The sequence below is a fragment of the Lontra canadensis genome, unplaced genomic scaffold (assembly GCF_010015895.1).
Source record: "Lontra canadensis isolate GAN:19392208 unplaced genomic scaffold, GSC_riverotter_1.0 scaffold5, whole genome shotgun sequence".
NCBI classification, from domain to species: Eukaryota; Metazoa; Chordata; class Mammalia; order Carnivora; family Mustelidae; genus Lontra; species Lontra canadensis.
The window spans coordinates 16,895,978-16,915,774 of NW_022630999.1; the positions used below are offsets into that span (position 1 = coordinate 16,895,978).

Sequence of the window (19,797 nt, forward strand, 5' to 3'; positions counted from 1 at the left end):
CCTACACCCACCAGTCAGGGGCTGCCTGAAGGGAGGAGACCTTTGGTAATACCACCACCCCTCTGGGCCTCAGTTTTCTTTCTACAAGTGGAAAATGGGAACTCTACTCCCCCTTGCCTAATCTGCCATTCCAAGCAGAGATCTGCCAAGCAAGGAGTAAGCAGTTGGAAAACTGGGGACCTATGCTCACCCCTCAAGGCCTACGGCCAGAAAAGGTGGCAGCAAAGCAAAGGAAGAGTTTCAGGGGTACGGAGAGCAAAGAGACTCCTCTGGACAGGGCATCAGTGAATCCTTCACACGGAGGAAGAGATGGCATCTGGACTGGTTCAGTCATAGGGACATAAGCAGACTTGCTCTAGGCAAAGGGGACAGCTTGAGCAAAAGCCAGGAAAAAAGAAACCAAAGGACCTATCCCTGCTTTGCCTCAAGCCAAGCTCAGCTCCCTGCTCCAATCAACACTTGGGGACTGTGCCCTTGTTGGCCTGGTGAGGCCAGCTCTCCCATTTCTGGTGCTTCCAAGATGAGGCCATTCTGTTTCCATGTGCACAAACTGGACCTTCCAGCTCCTCCCCCCTTCCCCACCCCACCCCTCCTTCTAGGTCACTGGGGTGTCCTAAGTCCAGCCCCCATGGCGCTGCGGAATTGGGGCCAGGGAACCAGGGCCGGGGACACTGCCAACATTCTACAGGAGTGCGCAAAGACAGAGCTGTGAGGCGGGAGCCAGTGCTGGGCCCGGAGAGGTGGAGGGACGCTCAGGCGAGGCACAGGCCAGCAGGCACGGCAGGCTTGCAGGGGGCAGTTTTACCTAACATCTTTATCCCTTGCATTTTTTCCTTCAGGCGGGAATTCTCCTCCACTAGGCGCTCAAAAGTTGCGGAAGCCTCTCCCAAAGGCAGGCCGCCCCCGGGGTCGTAGATCCGGTATGGTCCTCTCCCTTCCATGAGGGTGGCTCAAGCCCTGCCGTGGAGCCCACGGGGCTGTAAGGACAACACAGCATGTGAGGGGGCTGGCCAGGCCATTGACGCACCCTAGTCCGTCAGCGCCCCCACAAGGTGGTCCCCATCACCCCGGAGAGAGTACAGCGCTCGAGGCTGGCCTGGCCACAGGACACCAGAACAGCAGAGTCACCCTCTTTGAGCCAGACACCGTGTCTCTATGAAGAGACAACCCCAGAGCGCCACCTGTTTCTTCAAGTGGCCTCACTGCCCTGCTGGTTCATTCGGAACAGCAACCCACCCGAGGTGCCAGTGGGGGCTACAAGAAAGAGCAATGAACTTGGGAGTCAAACCACCTAGTTCCTGTCCTGTTGGCGGGGTCCAGAAGGAGGGGGACCCTACGGCCCCAGCACCCAGCTCTGTAGAGCTATGAAGTGAGTGCCCAGTGAACATTCAGTGAATGAATCAACAACCTCGCCATTGGCTCACTGCGCGATGGCGGGCAGTCCCTTCCCCACTCTGAGGGGAAATGAAAGTCTTACACTAAATCAGTGATCTTTAGACTAAGACGCCCGGGGCCCTAAGGGATAAGCAAGTCAATCCAATCCCAGGTTTCATTTATAGGTACGGTCCTCTTCTCTAAGAGAAAGAAGAAGAAGAAAAAACCCTGACTAATATTTAATATACTAACTGACACGGTCACCCTCATCCTTCAGTCCCGTATCGCGTACGGTCTGTCCCTTAGAGTTCTAATGAACAGAAGAATTTTCCATCCAACCGCTATCTACTCATGCCAGCCGGGGTTTTGCATCAGTGTGTTCAGTTTCATCTGCTTTATTTCATTTGACACCGCCGTGGGAAGTGGTCTCAGAATCCCAGTTTTGTAACTTAGTAGAGAAAGGCCCTCCTTCCGTTCATTCCTTCATGTATTATCTACTCTGTGGTAGGTACCAGGCTGGGTGCTGGGAAAGGACCAGCTAATAAGACAGACAAAAAGCCCTCCTGGAGCTCGCATTCTAGTGGCCAAGACAGACAGATGATAGAAAGGGAGATAAACACGGTACTGGAGGTGATTAAAACATCTATGAACAAAAGTCAAGCAGGGAAGTATGAGGCAGGGACTTAAATTTTAGGTGGAGCTGTCAGGAAAGGCCTCACAGAGAAGGAGGCATTTTAGCCAAGACCCAAAGGGGTTGAGGGAACTAGCTATCTGGGGGAAGAATATTCTAGGCAGAGAGAAGAGTTAAGTGCAAAGTCCCTGAGGCTGAAAAACTGATCTGGCTTCTAGCCCTGCAAAGAGCTAGCCAACAGGAAAGAGCTCCAAAGGGCTTCACTGGGGCTCTCAGAAGGACTTGGAGCCCTAAAACCTCCCTTCCAAGGTCACCACCCCCAGAGCAAAAACTGCTTCAGTCAGGAATCCACAAAGGCCCTTTGAGCACCCACACAGGGCTCATTGAAAGAAAAGAGGGAACAAGGACTAATAATGACAGTCCCATTCATTAATCAGGATTGATCATGACAGCCCCCTCACCAGGCACCGCACTCACGGCTTCGGGGGCATTATCTGCTGTCAGCCACTCAACAGCCCTAAGATACGGGCTACTTTAGCCTCGTTGTGTGAGGGAGGCTCCATGAGGCGAAGTAACGCATCCAGGATCCAGTTCTGCCTCAGCAAGTGAGTTAAATTAACGCCCTGCTACACGGGCTCCACATCCCCAACAAGACTCAGACCCAAGGGACGGACAGCGAGTTCCAGCCTGGGGAACTCAGGGAATGACACCTGCCCAGCCGTCAGGTACCCTCTGGGTTGTTTCCCCTACCTCATGCAGAAGAAATAATAAAGATTTTGCCCCAAGGGTCCATATTACCATGGAATGACACGGGCCAGAAAGAAAAACAGCGTTCTGGTGAGTGGGACCCCTTCCTGAAAGACTGAGAAGCAGAAGATGAAGACACACTTCGAGAGGCAACCCACGCCCGGCTGGGCCCCACAGAAGCAAAGGACAGCTGCCCACACAGCCAACACAAAAGTCATCGCTTAGTTTAGGGGGGGACTTGTTTTCGACTTGAAAAGGTCAAAGTTACAGAGCAGAGCAGTTCAAGCAGCCAAGTGTTCACTGAGGTACGAGACGGTGCGGATAAAGCACTTAGCACCATGACTGGCACATCACAAGCTGCTCAAGATGCTGGCAGACATGGGGAGCGGGGAGTCCTTCCTCTGTGCTCCCCACTCCTCAGGGGCCTCTCCAGCGACACACTCATGGCCGAGGATGCAGGGTACAGGGCTGGTGTAAGCAGCTGTGCGCCCGACGGAGAAGGTCCTGGAGGGGGAGCGCGAATGCTCATCTGTTACCAGCACAGGTCTAGTGCCTGGACGGTAAGCCATGACCGAGAACAGAATGGAGTTTCCAAGTGGGGAGACAGAGGGCTAGAGGAGGCGTGGAGGCTCTTTTGGGTCCTGCTCTCCCCTCTGCACTCGCCCTGAACAGAACTCACAGCTGACGTCATGATGTGGGCATGTTCTCTACTCCAACTCCAGCCCAGCTGACCAGGGGCTCCCAGAGAGCAGGGGCAAGCCCACCCTGTCTGCCAGGGTTTCTTCAAAGTGGTCCAGAACAGACCTTCAGTAAGCCTCTAGTCAGAGACACTGAAGGACCAAAGGGGCCTGGGACCTGCCTCTATGCCAAGAGGCCGTGTGAAAGCGTTCTCAGAGCACGACTATGACCCACCAACCAGCAGGACTCTGGACGCTTCTGGAACCAGGCCAAGCACCACCATGCTCCCTCAGAGATGCCCAGACACGTGGCCAAGTGACAGAGCAGGGTGTGGGGCACAGAAATTGAAACCCCATCTCTATGTCCTCCACACTGTGTGATGCTCAGGTTCTCCCTCAGCATTGCGGAGCTGACATGGAAGGGGGTTCAGGGAAGCCAAGCGAGGAGCAAGCAGGGCTACCTCCCCCCCCCCCGCCAATTGTGGCCTTGCAGGCAGAGCTTGAGGGCAGGGCACGAGAACAGGCTGGCAGGCGGTAGGCCAACAGAACCCACACAAAGCAGCCCGATGTGAGAAAACCCTCTCTGGAGCTCAGGGGAGCCACCCGGGGGAGGGCCTGTACTTCTGGAGGGAAGAAACACAAAAAGAGGAATGGGGAATTTCCACGTCCTGCTGACCTCATGCCCAGATGGTCAGCGGCAGTTCCAGGATGACTGCCGGGCAGACAGGAACTCTCCTCCTGTCAGTGTTGTTTCTAGAACGTTTCCTGAAAAGGGGAATCATCCCCAGGATGACAGAACTGGAAGGGAATCTCCAAGGGCAACAGGATGACCCTTTAGCAGGCATCCAGAGGCCTTCTGAGGGAGGGGCTGCGCCGCTCTCCTGCCTCCTTGGCGGATAGCTGGTTTCCGCTCGCCACAGACGGCAGAATGTGTGTGGAGGCGGCAAGAGGTGCAGATCCGAGGCCCCGCGCAGGGCAGTACCGGAGGTCAGTGCCCAGGCATCCTGGGCTTCAGCTCATCTGACTCTCTCCCTCATAATGTGAGGGCAACAAGTCGGGGCCCAGACACGAAGACCAAGGTCACTGGACATGTCAGGACGGAGCTGGGACCAGAGGGTCCTTGCTCTCTCTCTAGTCTGCCCACTGCCCTCAGCCTGTGTTTCAGCTCCTGCACTGCAGAACTTTGGCCCATCAGAGACTGTCTTGTGATCATACATGTGCTGGTGCCAGCGGGGGGGGGGGGGGGGGGGGGGGCACAGGGCGCTCCCAGGCCCTCCAAAAGAGATGAGTCTGCATAGCCTGTAACATCTGCGAAACGCCTGGTATTTTCCCAGGCTTTGTTTTCCCCTCTGATTGTCCTAACAGTCTGGGAAGAAGGCAAGATGTCTCTTTGACAGATGAGGAAACTGAGGCCCACTTGGGAACGTGAATAAGCTCCAACTAAAGGCACCAGGCACGGACACTGGGTGGCTCAGTGGGTTAAAGCCACTGGGCACCAGCTGCAGACTGGAGGAAATGAAGTTCCCCTTGTCCCCAAAGGAAAAGTCCAAGCAGATTTCTGGTACCGGAAGCTAGGAGGTCCCAGAAGGTCTCCCAGGCCACCTCCTGAGGCAGAGGCAGGGGCTGCCTGGGATGCCTGAGGGAGGGGCTCAGAGAGGGCTGAAGGGAAGCGATCTCTAGGAAAGGAGGTTCCAGAGAGTAAGTCCAAAAGTGCTCGCATCTACTCTGCTGCCTTTCACGGCCATGGGCAAGCCTATGCACTCTCTGCATGTCGGTTCCCTCGTGTGCAAGGGGAGGAGCCTGGACTAGAGAGAAAGCAGGGGATGGTGTCGAGCTGGCCTAAGGATCCATGCAGACCCATGCCTCAGGAGGCAGCAGCAAGGCAAGGAAAGAGAGGCGATCTGACATACTCAGGATGGCACAGCCATGGAGTCAGGAAGAAAGAGTCTCGATACGACGTGGGGTGTGGGGTGAAGCAGGGCACGCAGCACAACACTGAAAGGGGCTCTGCGGGCCAGGCACACGCCCCTGAGCAGGAGCCCCGCTCCTGGGCTGCCTGCCCGTGGGGGCCTCATCAGTGTCTGCTGCTCTCTCATCCCAGCCCCATCTGCCCCGTCCACCCATGGAGGCTGCGTGCCTTTTCTGAGCCTCGGCTGCCTCTGTGGCAAAACAAGGAAAGTGAGAGATTGTCAGACTGATGAAATTAAATGCAACGATATGTGTACGGTGGGAAGGGAGTTCTCACTTTCTACTTCTTACTTCCTGATTACTTGATTTACTCAACAAGAAACATGTTCATTTTATAGTAATAAAATTTCCAAAGTAATAATGATGTGTGTATAGCACCTAGTTAAATGTCTGGCACTCAGTGGGTTCTCAGTAGAAGGTTGGGGCAGCCCCATAACTCTGCCCCAACGATTTAGGGCCGAGTCTCCCCCACTCCCATCTACTCCCCCCGCCTTTTTTTTTTTTTTTTAAGATTTTATTTATTTGTCAGAGAGAAAGGGAGAGAGAGCGAGCACAGGCAGACAGAATGGCAGGCAGAGGCAGAGGGAGAAGCAGGCTCCCCGCCGAGCAAGGAGCCCGATGTGGGACTCGATCCCAGGACGCCGGGATCATGACCTGAGCCGAAGGCAGCTGCTCAACCAACTGAGCCACCCAGGTGTCCCTCTACTCCCCTTTTTAATGGAGTTTTTAGGTTCCTCTGCCGGCTCAGTAAGCTAGGTTGTGACACCCACTTAATTTCTGGTAACTCTTAAAGACTGTTAAGTAGGGATGCTGGTCCAACCACAGCCAATGAAGATGTGGCTCCCAAAAGCCGATGGACTGAGAAGACACATTCACAAAAGACTGGGAAGCATCTGAGGTTCCTCTTCCTCAACGGTAGGTGGGACTCTCCTGCAACACCCCCCAGGGATGACAGGAAGGCATGAAAGCACCTTGCAAACTAAAGCAAAAATCTCTCCGTATTCGTAATTCATGATGACCTCCAGTCGTCCCCCAACCTCCCATTTCACTGTCAGGGGAACTATGAACTCAGGGCCACCCATCAGGGTACCCATCCTGGCTCCTTGCCATGAGCCAAGGACTTACTCGGTCTTTGCAACAATTCAGTAATAAAGAGGCTGCAGGCATAGCATGTAATACAGGGAACTGGGCCCAGAAGCTGTGGGATCAAGTCAAAGTCCTCCAGAGCGAACATCTGCCCCTCACTGGGCCTTGGTTTCCCAAAAGAAGGGGTTTGTATTTGCAACGCTAGCAATAACATAACACAAGAGATCCACTAGGCAATGTGTAAGGCCCCTTCTGGTTCTGACATTCTGGAACTTGCAATTTATTATCACCCCCTCCTACAACTGTCTGACCTGGAGAAGGCTGCTCTCCTCAGCTCCAATCCCTCCTAATGCCCACGTGCATTTCCCTGAACCAAGAGTCCTCCTTCAAGCGCTCTCCGGGTGCCTTTCCCTCCACCAAGGGCAGTCAGAAACCCGCAGATGATGTCTACAGCCCTTCACGGGGTCCTCCCTCCACCCTAGCAGGCACCCCGGCTTCAGCCCAGCTTGAGGACTGTGTCCCCGCATCTCCTCTGTGTCCTCCCTTTCTCCCCTCCCCTGCCCAGGGAGCCCCACTGCCCCCACCCAGCCTCCAACACCCAGGCTCCATAGCACAGCCTGGGGATGAGGGGCTGGACCAGAGCCGAGAGCTGGCCGGAGCCACTGAGAAAGAAGGACAAGGAGGCTCTGCTGAGGGCTGGGAGAGAGCCTGCAGTTAGGTCCGCTGCAGATCGGGTGCTGGGCTGCCGCTTGAGGCTCACGACCTTGGTTCTTCTCACTGCATAGAGAGAAAACTTATCACTGTTTTCCAGCAAGGAAACCCCTCTCAACTAGATAGTAGTATCTCTAGTTTTCAGATAAGGAAGCAGACTCAGAGAGGTGAAGTCACTTGCCTAAGAACACACAGCTGGTGAGCGGCAGAACAAATAATTTGGGCTCTACGTGTTCAGGCTCCAGCACTGATACCCTCTTGCTGGCCTGCACAGCCTAAGAGACAAGGGGCTGAAGCTCAGTGGGAGGAAACCAGTCCTGCGTCTGGCTGGAACAGACTCCCAAGTTCCCAGCCCCTGCCTCTACGTACCTCTAATTTTGTATACAGTCAGGTCCCAGTCTGCCCCGATCCCTGCAGTCACTGGGCCTTAGAATCTCAGGCTGCAAGGAAGCTCCGGGGAAACGCAGTCCTGTGCATATCCAGTCCCCAGGGGAGCCAAAGGACTCCAGAGGACCATCTTTAGTGACCCCACTTCCTCCCTAAGGATCCTCCTCTGGGTAGCCAACACTGGCTGTAGTTAGGTTACTCCCAGTTCTCCTCCCACCAGTCCTTACACGCTGCCCTCTGGGGTTCTAGAACCAGGAACACCAAATTCCTCTTCTCCAGTCCAGCCCTGAAGACTGCAGCATTCTCCTGAAGCTAATTGGACCCTGTTTCCTGTGCTGTTCCTTGAGGGACTAGCCTGAAGACCCTTCCCTATCCATTCCCCTCAACCCTCTCTCCCTAGCCTATCTGTAGCAAGTCTTGAAACTGGACACAACACCCCAGGTGTGGTTTACCTGACCAAACAGAGGAACTTTCACCTCCACCTTTTTAGGTATTATGTATCTATTGATGCAGCCTTGGGCCACCTGAGGCAAAGAATGTCCTTTCTCAATGATATCAATACCTGCTTGCATGCCTGATTAGCTGAGAACAAAGTGCTCTTACAGAAATGTATGCCTTGAGGTTTAGTTATCTATAGGGCCAGAAGTTACTGCCTGTACCAGTAATCCTCTATCTAAGAATCTAGAAATCTCTGCTTCACTGCCCACAGGGGCTGAACAAAGAGGTGCATTGTCACCTGCTTTGTAACAGCAAAAATGTCCTACATGTCCACCAGGTTTAATGAACCACGGTGCATTCAACCATTGGAATACTATGCAGCCATCAAAAGAATGGGGCACACTGCTTTGCAAGGACATAAAAAGATGTCCATAAAACATCATTAAGAATAAAAAGCAAGCAAAGTATAATAGAATACTTTTTTAAAGTTTATTTAATTTTTTTTAGTACTTATGACCTGGAGACCAAGAGTCGTATGCTCTTCCAACTGAGCCAGCCAGGCACCCCAAGATACTATTTTTTTAAACATACAACTACATACATGTCTATATGTATATGTGTACATCTATATGTATATGCACATATTTGTGTATAAAATCTTAAGTGTGCATAGGAAAAGGTTTGGAAAGATACATACCAAACTGCTACTGGTAGACAGCTCTAGAAAGGGAGCTAGGATAGGGACTGGAAACCACAGAAACGTTTATTTTACCTACAAAATTTAAGCTCTTTACAAGGGAAATCTACACCTGTTCTACTGAAAAAAATTCATTCTGGCTGGGTGTCCGGGGTGTACCCGTTACCCTCTATGTCTGAAAGATTCCTTCGTATTTTCGAAGAGTTAGTGTTGCTATCCTTCGACCCCTGTTCTTCCCAGGGGCTGGGGCACGGGAGGGGAGCGCCCTTGCCGAGGCAGAAGTGGGGACATGGAGGGACCGGGGTTCCTCAGACCACTGATGAAGCTGGCTACGACAAAGGCCCAGGACGATGGCCTGCCAGACAGTGGAAAACGGAGTAAGCACTCTCCAGTGTGGGTGGAGACCAAACCCCAAGCCCCTGACTCATGGGACACCCCCCACACCCGCCCTAAAAATACCAGCTCCGGCCTCTGAGTATGACTCCTTGGTGACACAACTCCCATCGCGCCCCCGCCCTCCCCCTACACATACATCTGCAGGGCCACCCGGTTTGTCCACCCTGTAGGTGTTCAAGGGCATGGGGAACAGCGTCACGGGGAGGTCCCAGGGAGAGAAGAGCTCAGCTGCTCCTTGGGCCAGTCATCTGTTCCTTTTGGAAGAGTGACTGTCCTCGGCCAGTCATGGGGGAAAAACATCAAAAACTTCCTGCAACTAATAGACCACGGTGACCGCCAAGGTCAGCCTCTGGAGGTTGGGGAGCTCTGCTCCATAGAGCAAAGGGAGGAGCTTCCCCCTGCTTCCCTGTGCCTCCTTTTTGGCAACTCTCCAGAGGGCCTTGGACACCCTCCCTTCAAAGAGGGACAGTGAAAAGAGAAGTGGGCACTGTGGGCAAGCAGGGGTGCAGTAGCAAGAAGTGGGGAGGAAGGACGGGCACAGAGAGGCCTGGCCCCGCGGGAAGAGCTCTGGAATGGATGGATCCAGAGCACTGGGCCACAGAGTTTTTAGAGGTGAAAGAACATTTTGAGACAGCAGCCAGTGCCAATCCCTTCATGCTGCACTGGGCACACCAAAGGCAGAGAAGGAAAAAGACCTGCCCAAGGCAGCAGAGGATGGCAGTGACACAGAGGGGAGGCAAACCTAGGCCTCTGGGGGCCAGCGAGGCACTCTCTTACTGCCTGGCACCATCCCTTCCTCCCTCCAAGCGGTCAGGTGGGCAAGGAGGGAAATGGGAGGTGAGATAGGACAAAGTTGCACCCAGGGCGCCCCAGCTGTGACACGGGAAGAGGCTACCTACAAGGTACAGCACCCCCTGACTCTGGGGGCGGGAGTCAAGCCAAGACTAGATGATCACCGGCTGGGGTGCTAGAGGCTTTTTGAGGGAACTTGGGCCAGAGGTCCTCTGCACCCCAGGGATAGAAAGGTATCAGACCCTGGGTGGCTCAGATGGTTAGGCAACTGCCTTCAGCTCAGGTCATGATCCCACGGTCCTGGGATGGAGTCCTGCAACAGGCTCCCTGCTCAGTGGGGAATCTGCTTCCTCCTCTGACTTTACCCTGGCTTGTACCCTCTCGCTCACTCTCTCTCTCTTTCAAATAAATAAATAAAATCTTAAAAAAGACAGACAGACATCGCGCCCAGAGCAAAGGATGACCCATCCAGAGAAGACATAGCATGGTCCACAGGTGGCAGAGGGGTTAAAAGTGAGTTATCCCAAACCATGAAAAATCGGACCATCCCCACCATCTCCTACTGAAATGCCATCAGCACGCTCACGATTATCGTCACTCACAAGATCAGCAGCTAGCACTGAGTGACTGCCTAGCATACACCAGCCTTGTGCGGTCTGTCCCCTTAATTTGCAGCACCAGAGAAGCCAGCCCTGACATCAGGGGACCTTACAAGCATGGAGCAGGGGCCACACCCACATAGGTGTGCCAAACTCTCCGCCAGGGACAAAGTAAGTCACACCTGTGGCAGCAGCATGGCCACTGCCCACTGGATCAGCCCCTCTTGGGGGGACACCGCCTCGTATGTGTTGAGCAAGCCACACAGGTGCTGCACAGGCACAATTAACGTTTGCCAACCAACCGCTCTAATCACTTCCTGATGCTGCCCCCAGGGAGAAACCACAACTTCTCTGCCTGGTAGTCAAGACCTTAGGGTTTTTTCCTGGTCCAGCTGGCCAGCTCCCACAACCCAGCAGAGCCTTACCCCAAATCCTCTACCCAGTTTACTAAGTTCCAGAAGGTGCTCAGGCCCCACTCTGCACTCATCATCTTTCTAGAGCCTGGCCTTGAAGCTGCCTCCCGGAGAGGTACCCACCCCGCACCCCAATGACCTGGGGCCCCCGAACTGCCCTGCGCTCCAGTGAGACTTCTGCCAGGCACTTGCTGGTGTGCAATGCCTTCCAGATCACACTCAGACCACATCTCTCCCCATTCCGCTGCAAGTGCCTGGAGGGCCAGGCTCGTTTCTTATGCACCTGAGCCACCACGCTCCTCAGCAAACACTGGGCATGAGGCTGGTCAGGAAAAATTGGTTGACTGTAAGAAAGAAAGAAAAATGTCCCCTTGGGGAGCATGTTCTGGTTCTCATCCTGACGCTGCCACTACCTTTCTGGGATAAGTGCCTTCCCATCTCCGGGCCTCAGTTCCCTCATCTGTAAAATGCACCATTATTCTAGTTTCTTCTACTCGTCCACTGAGCGAATGCAGCAGAGCCTTACCCCCCAACACTCTGATCCAGAATCAGGGACTCGTCCCTGCTCTCACCCTTCTGCTCCAGGAAACAGAGGAAGGCAACAAACAAGGAAACATTAAACATTATTACATTCTAGACACTAAGTTCCATATATATACTTTCTCATTCGCAAATAAGATTATTGAAGAGTATGATGAGCGTACAAAAACACAATAGTAATATGACAGAAAGTGAAAAAAAGGGGGCCACTTTGCATAGAAAGGTCAGGGAAGGCCCCTCTAAGAAGGTGACATTTGAGCTGAGACTTGACAGATAAGAACCAGCCATGTGAAGAAATGGGGAAAGGCGTTCCGGCAGAAGGAACAGCACACACAAAGCCCTCAAGTCAAGAACAAGCTTGGCACGTTAGAGGGGGAAAAAAAACAGGCTGCCGTGGCTAAACTGCAGGGAAAGCGGCAGCAGTACCCGGGGTACTCAGAATGATAGACAGACGACCTCCTACAATGGTGAGGTACTCAAACCAGGGCGGCCCGAGCCACCCCAGGACACAGGGGCCCCAGCTCACAGGCAGCATTAGGGGTAAGGGTGTGAGTCAGACCCCATGGCTTCCTGGGGACCCCCAAGGCCTGGTGTGGGCATAGAGGCAGGTAGCGCCCCTCAGCATGAGAGCCTCACCATAGCCCCAGGACACCCACGGGTGGGGGAAAACAGGATCACAGAAGTATGTAGAATACAAGACACTCAACTGCAGCTCCCAGGGGGTCATGATCAAGTGGTTCCATGAAAGGCCAGTTCCTGATGACACTATTTTCCCAGGACACAGAGAAGACAGCAACCTTGGTCAGTGGAAAGGGAACAGGGCGATACTATGCAAGGCTTACTGGTCTTGGCCAAATCTTAACCTTTGTGGGCCACAATTTCCTCATTTGAAAATTGAGGCTACTATTAGTGACTATCTCCCAAGGTTGTTGAAAAGATTAAATGAGATACTGAATATAAAGCAGTGTGCCTGGCAGAGATTAAGTGTTCATAAAAGTACACTGTCATCATTACTGCTCTTTATTTTTCAGTGCCTCAGTTCTGTCTGCTGTAAGGATATTAATATAACATCACAAGATTCCTAAGCCTTTGTACTAATAAATATTCCAGCCTCCTGCATGCTCAAGAATAAAGAAAAAAAAAATTGAGAATCATCCTCTCTGACCTCTCATCCGATGCTGAATTCCCCTCTACCATAACCTGGAAAATACGTGCTGATTAAATTCTATTTTCATGATACTGTGAAATTAAAATGATGCATTAGGAATCCACAGATTTTTCTGTACTGTCATTCTGCAAGGGGGTGGGGATGGACGTTGCCTATTCTGCATCATCCACAAACCACCCCCAACCAAAACACAATGTCTCACCCTGTGGCACAAAATTCACACCCACCTCCATACACACAATTAATGAATGTACAATGTAATCACTTCCGTACTGCACCATCTCTCTCTCTCTCTCTCTCTCTCTCTCTCACACACACACACACACACAAATGTTCTACAGTGGAAAACTCACCCATTCATAAAAACATACCGAAAATCACTCCCAGAGACTCACTACAGCTCCCCTGCACTACACATGCACACAAATGTTGCCTCCAACAGTGTGCAAAGTATGTTCAAAACAAACTGGACAGCTGAACTCTGGAGCCAAAGGCCAAGGTTCGAATCCTGCCTTTGCAACTCCCTAGCTGTGTGAACCCAATCTCCAGGTGCCCCGGTTTCCTAAACTGTAAAATGGGGGTGATAATAATAATATTCATTTTAAAGAAAGATGCGACAATTACAAGTTTAATACACCAAAAGGGTTTGGATGAGCACTTGGAAAGCGCCCAATAAATTATTTTCTTTTGCATTACATGGGCACACTGCTTCCAGGCCTGTCCCGCACACTCTACACAGACCCGCGCCGGCTCACTGCCCCCACCCGGCTGGTCCGCACGCCTTGCACACTCCGCCTGCACGCCGTTCCCAGACGCGCTCGCCCCCACAGTGCGCAGGCGCGCCCACCGCCCTCGGCGAGGGGAAGGGATTCGCCGCGGCCCGACCCTCGCCGCCACCAGGACCTCAGGTGCCTGGGCCCAGGAGCCGAGGAGCCTAAGGCACCGGGCCGGGCTAGACCAACCCTTTCCTCCGCGCCCGGTCACTGCCGAGGCTCTGAACACCCGGGTCGCGGGCTCCCTTCCGCCCCATCCCCGCTCCGCACGGCCGGCTTACCTGAGGTTGGGGGCCCTGGGACACACCGCCCTCCCCCTCTGCGTCCAGCCCCGGATCCAGGGACGGGTTATCGGCCGCGGCCACGGTCTGGCCCTCCGGCACTCCGCGGGTTCCCGGGCCGGGGAGGGGGACCGCGCCGCGGACGAGGAAGTGTTGGGGGCAGGGCCGCCCTACCCCTGGGAAAGTCCCGGGCGACTGACAGGCCGCTCGCCCAATCGCGCTGCGCCCTCGGGGCGGGCCCGCGGCCGCGGGGGCGGGACGGAGCGAGGTAAACAGCAGCCGCCCGGGGAGGTCTGGGGCCGGGAGCAGCTGAGCTGTAGCGGTTACCCCCTCCCGTGGGCCAGCCCTTCGGGCGGTGACCTCCGGGGCTTGGGCAGCCCCCCGTGTCACTCCCCGCGCCGGAAGCCCCGGAGCCCGGGCTGGGGCCGGAATCTCAGAGCGGAGACGAACCGCAGAGACCACCCCTTCCCTTCCGTGATGCCAGGGGCTCGAGGACCACAGCGGGGAGGGAACTTGCCGAAAGGCACGTAAGCATCTGGAGCTGGGCCAGGGCTAGAGCTCGAGGCCGCAGAGTGGGGTCCAGGGCGCTCCCGAACGACTTCGCGGAACTCCCAGAAATTCAAGCTGAAAGGACCCCTAAATAACTTTTATTTATTTATTTATTTTTTGCATAAACTTACAGCCCCAGACATTGTAAGCATTTTGTATGCATTATTTCTTTCACTGAGCCACCCTGGTGAAATGGGTTTACCCCTTGTTTACTGTAAATAAATTAAAAAAACAGGCACTGAGAAGAGGCTGGTTGACAGTAAGTGGCTGAACCAGCATTTAAACCCCAATGGGCAAATCCAGAGTCCTCCTCCCACCCTGCCTACGTATTTGTGGGTCAGATCATCCAAACAGCTGTGGGATTTCCCAGACCCTTAAGGAGCAGCTTGGTTTAATGGTGGGAACGCTGTCTTTGGTTTCTTTTTAAACCCATCATTTTATTTAAGAGGGTTTTGATTTCAAAAAGTGGAAGGACCTAAACTGGGAATAAAGGACAGCTCTTTAAATGGGGGTAAATACAGCTTTATGAAAAACCTATTGCAAAAGACTCATTTCCCCAGAACTGATGAAAACTTAGTCATTGACAGGTCCTGGTCCTCAGAAAGGACTTGGCGAGCTATTTCGTACAGGTCCTCATTTTACAGAAGTGGAGATCTGTCAATCAACTGTGACTGTGAACACACACACACCCCTCTACCCAAGTAGGAACCTAACTGGAAGATTATCCTGTCAGGCCTTGTGACTTCATTTACTTCAAAGGTGTCTTCAAATTCAGGGATAACTTTAGTTAACTTCAAAAGTGTTACCACATTCTCAAAACAATAGTAATTCTGGTTCATTTCTAAGTAGGAAAAGAAGTACTCATAAACTCTGATTTTAAGGAGGGTGGGGAGAGCGGGATACAAAGGCCAAGCCAAGCACATTTGAGTGTCACCAACAGGGGAGGGGATGGAGGGATTAGAATCGAGCTGGTTCACCAGAGGCTAGTAGGCATCACCTCTACCCAGTAGGCTTTTCCCAAAGCTGGGTTTTCTTCCTGCTCTTTGTCTACAGTTCCCAATTTGCCTCCTCCTGGAATGCTGTCTTCCTAATCTCAACCCAACTCTTCTCGTGAACGCTGAAATTTACTTTAAAAAAAATGAAGAGTTTCCACCTATTTGCATATTGCTTCCAGACTATTTCAGCTGTCTTTTTAAAATGTCTGACCTTCTAGATTTAGGCAAATAGCTTCATCCCTTAAATTGCCTGATGACCACTAGGAGGACTTGTTGCACAGTGCTCTGGTATGACAAAAAGGTCACGTGGTCTTTTCTTTTTTTTTGGACTGATTCCCTGTTTTGGCGTACTTTTTCCTAACACTTATAATGTGTGAGAAAATCCTCTTCAAAGTCGTGACCACACCCACCCCTTCCCACCTTTTTAAATCTTCCTCTGAATTCAGAACTTCCCACCATGTTAGAAGCCATGGAGACCATTGTTCGCAATCCCCTATTTGATAGATAGGTAAACTGAGTCCTCAGGATAATAAAGGACTTGTTCAGGGCCGCACCCATTGAATGATGCCACCACGGTGAGAAGCCAGGACCTTGGTTTCCAGTAATATGTGCTCTTTTCACTGCACCCTGTCATCTTTCCAGTGTCATGATTTTCCCTATAGAAACTCAACAATCATTAGGAACAAGGCTGGGTTCTATGTAACTCCTACTCGACCACTTGCTACCTGGGTGGTCTCCCTAAATGAAATGAAAAATGGAGGAAATTTCATCTTACCCCTCAGGGGATCATGGGGATAAATGAGTTAATGCAAGGAAAGCCCAAAGCTTGGCACACAGTAGGCATCTGAGAAATGGTAGTGGCGTATAGACACGGATTGCCAGCACTGGACAGAACTTCACTGTTAAACCCAGGAATGCACTCTCCCCAAGTTCCATGTCACCATCCACATCATCTATGGTCCCTGAGACCCCTGGCAGGGTGGGAAATGGGCCCCCCAGCCTGGCATCCCCTGCCATCCCTAGATCCGGAAGGAGATGTCCAAGCCAAGAGCCCAGTGACTCAGGCAGCTGGAAACTTCTTGCTCTTCCAGAGTGATGGCAAGCACCTGCATAGAGCCCCACCTGGGAGGAGAATCAAAGGCCTGTGTTTGGTTTGTTTTGGTTTTTGTTTTAAAGCATGCAACTTCCCACCAGTCCTTCCCTCTCTACTACCTCCACTAAGGATGCTCCAAAGAAGAACCGAAGTCCACACTTGATAGAAATAAAAGACCTACCAAAAACCTCACCTGTCACCAACCGAGCTTTAAATCAAGTGCCTGAAAAGGAGTGTTTTTGCCATGCAAAAAGGTTGTTTTCGCCATGTGGTGGCTCTGCTCTCTGACCTAACAGGATACCTCCCAACCACCCTGAGGTCATTACCACTGTCATGCCCATTTCACAGATGAAACTGGGGCTTTGAGGTGTTAGATGACTCGCCCAAGGTCTTATACAGCAACAAGTCCTAAATTCTTTCTGTTCTTAAGCATTAGGCTATGGAGTCTTGCCAGCCACTAAAAGCTCAAAATACCAGTCCTTATGGCTCGTTTAGGAAGGATTAGATCCAACCTTTCTCTCACATGGATACAACCACTGAGCGCCATCTGTACACCCCACTGATGGGAAGAGGAGCTTCTAAAACCACCAAGCTCAGCCTTACTCTAGGAGGTGAATTTGTGAGTTAGGGTCTTGGCTGCAGGGGAATGAAACTCAAGGTGAGCGGCTAACGAACTAGGAAAAGAGCAATCCCGGCTCTGGGTCTCTTCCTTCTATCCAGTCTCCTGGTCCCATAGCCTGAGGCAATCTGGAAATATAAAACCCTTGGTGAATTCTAGGTGCTTTCTGGTATTGGGTGTGTGCACATGAGAGAGAGATTTTAGTGATAGTTAAATGAGAAATGCAAGTCAAGCACATGCTGTTGGCTGAAATTGTAGGTAACTATATTTTTTGGTAAGAAATAAGTAAGCAGAAGCAATGGTCCCCTGTTTCCCATCCTCAGCCTCAGAAGCATTTTAATTCTATCTACCTCCCAGATCACTGCATGAGGGATGGATGGGTGGCTCTAAGATTTCCATAACTTTTCATGTTCATTAGGCACCTTAAGGTGAATTAAACCATGCCAGACTCACAATTTGCCCCTCCTCCAAGAGCATGTGGGTCATGCAAGGGTTAGGGTATGGGCTCTGGAGTCAGACAGATCTGGGTTTAGGTCACAGCCTTTCCCTTACACCTTGTGATCACTCTCTGCCGGTTTTCTCACAAAGAATGTGAAGGGCAGGGTCCAGTGCATAGGGTAGAGAAAGAATGAGGTGCCATAGCGTCTGGCGTGAGTTAAAAGCAGCAAAGCCCAGGGCCCAAAGCTACGGAGGAACTTGCCCAAGACCTCACAAAGTGTCCTCAGAAGCACCGGGCCTAGATGGCATTTCCCTGACTTTTTCTCCAGGGTCTTCCCTGTCTTCCTCCTTCTCCCTCCCAGCTGTTTCCGCTGAAGCCCTGAGCCTGCCATTTGCACTAGGGTTTCTAGGACACCACTGAGGAAAGGAAAGAGCCAGTGACTCTGGGGGAAATTCCCGGCCTCAGAGCCTATGTGGCCAGGCACCTCCCACAGTTCCCGGGAGCCCCAGGCTTCCCCTAGTCCACGTCCTCTCCCTCTGGCCTCCCCATCTTCAGGTCAGGGTATCAAGCCAGATCTGAGTTTGGATCCAAGCTTGCTCCTCGTGATCCTCCTGGGAGTGCAGAGAGGTCAGCCCAGCCCAGCCCCTGAGGGAGGCAGCCCCATGGGAACCAGACATTTCCTAATCCTGGGAAGCCCTAACAGGGCCCTGGGAGCAATCCTCCTACCACCTCACCCCATGTTCTTTCTCATACTCCTCCTTTCAGGGTCCCTCCCACTGCTCCCTCCGTTCTTCTCCAGCCCAGAAGCTGCTGTGACAATGACTTGGTCTCTATTTCTTGCCCCTCCTAGCCAGGGACTTCCCGGGGCTGGGCCTCCGACCGGCTCTGGAAAATCTGGACTGTTTGTGATTAAGGAGGAGGCCATATCACTACCGTCTGCCAGCTCTCACCCTCTCCCTGTGCCTCAGACCCCGTATGAAATGTTCAACCACAGCAGGGTCCAGCCAGCCCTAGGAGGGAGCAGGTGGGCGAAACTTCTGGAGAGCCATTTGCTCCAGCGCTGAGGAGCGTCCCAGCCCTCCATCACGTTCCCGAGGGAGGCAGCGCTAGACTCCCACCCGGCCTCTTCCTACCTCACTATATAGACCACTGACGTGGGCAACACACACACTCGCCCACCCTCAAAAACTCACATTCACCCAGAGACGCACACACGTTCATATAATGACCCAGACACTCCCAGACACACACGCAAACACTTAGACACGCTTGCGAACTTGCACTCTCATGTATTCCTTAACAGATCTGACACAGATGAAACTCACAAACAGAGATGCACATTCTCACACCAACACAAATCCACGTTCATACTTGTGACCCCAATCCCTTTCCTCCAGGGAAGGATAAGACAAAAATAGACTCTGCTTTTTCCTTCCCTTGGGAAGAACTAGCAGTGGCTAGAAAGAAACACACGGGCTGAGGAGGGCAGGAAGAGGAAGTAAGAAATGGAGGGAGAGAAGCAAGAGGAGAATGAGACCAGGCAAGGAGGTAGAGAGGCCCAGAACCTAAGCCCCGGTAGGAGAAGAGGGAGCTGACCCAGGGGAGCAGCCGACCCCAGCTGGCAGGAAAGTAGGAGGCCAGGTGGCTCTTGGCAGAGCTGGGGGGGTGGCCTGGTGGCCCTGACCCCTCATGCAGTGAGCTCTTAGCCATATCCTGACCCGCTGCCCCAGGGCTCGGTCACTTACCTGGGGCAGGAGAAGACGACCGGAGGTGCAGTGGGGGCTGGCACCCTGAGAAGGCTCGTCAGCTCGCTGTGCTTCTGCAGGAAGGAGGGCTGGGCTGGGCTGACTTTTAGGCAGGAGGGGAATTCCCCGAGATGGAGGAGTCAGCCGCCAGGCAACCCCACAAGGCCCAGCTGAGGCCCCATCCTGCCCCCCCTGGCAGAGCACAGGGCCCTTCTTTGTCAGTTCCCCACCTGTCACTTCCCAGACTGGCTATCACTTGCCAAGCATTCTGGGGAGGGGAGGGCGTTCTGGGGAGGAGCTGGAAGCCTGAGGGTTCTGTGGCCAGACCAGGAACTGGCACGGGGGCAGCCTGGTCTGCCCACCCTACCCCAGCCCTTGACTTCTCCCTTTGCCTGAGGTGGGGGATTCTAGCGCCCAGGACCCTCAGGAAAGGGCCAGATGCCCAGCCCACATCCTCCTCCCCCATCCCTGTTCCATCTGTTTCCATTTAGTGTCTGTGGACTCTCCACAGGGAAGGAAAAGCCCCCTGCTTCCCTACGTGCTGGCTTTCATTTCCAGGTCAAGTGGGGCCTTAGCAAGCTAAGCTCCTTAGCAAGGAGCCTCCCAGCTCTACACTAACCAGCTGGTTCTGCTGCTCCTCACTTTCCCATCCAGACGGAGCCTTGGTGATCCCCGGCTG

The 19,797-nt window shown here is 53.0% G+C and overlaps 1 protein-coding gene across 7 annotated transcripts in view; it reads right to left on the bottom strand.

The window, feature by feature from the left end:
* TNIP1 (TNFAIP3 interacting protein 1) overlaps positions 1–19,139 on the bottom strand; it is a 46,639-nt gene extending 27,500 nt beyond the window's left edge. For 2 of the 7 annotated variants that reach the window (XM_032851585.1, XM_032851586.1), the window contains exons 1-2: positions 13,679–13,808; positions 806–977 (exon numbers count right to left, since the gene is read on the bottom strand). In XM_032851585.1, the coding sequence (XP_032707476.1) occupies positions 806–941 (136 nt within the window). In that variant the 5' untranslated portion in view covers positions 942–977; positions 13,679–13,808. Of the gene's footprint in view, positions 1–805; positions 978–13,678; positions 13,810–19,118 lie in introns of those variants that run through there. The other 5 variants (XM_032851584.1, XM_032851589.1, XM_032851583.1 and 2 more) reach the window with 5 other exon arrangements.
* Positions 19,140–19,797: the final 658 nt, after the last annotated feature.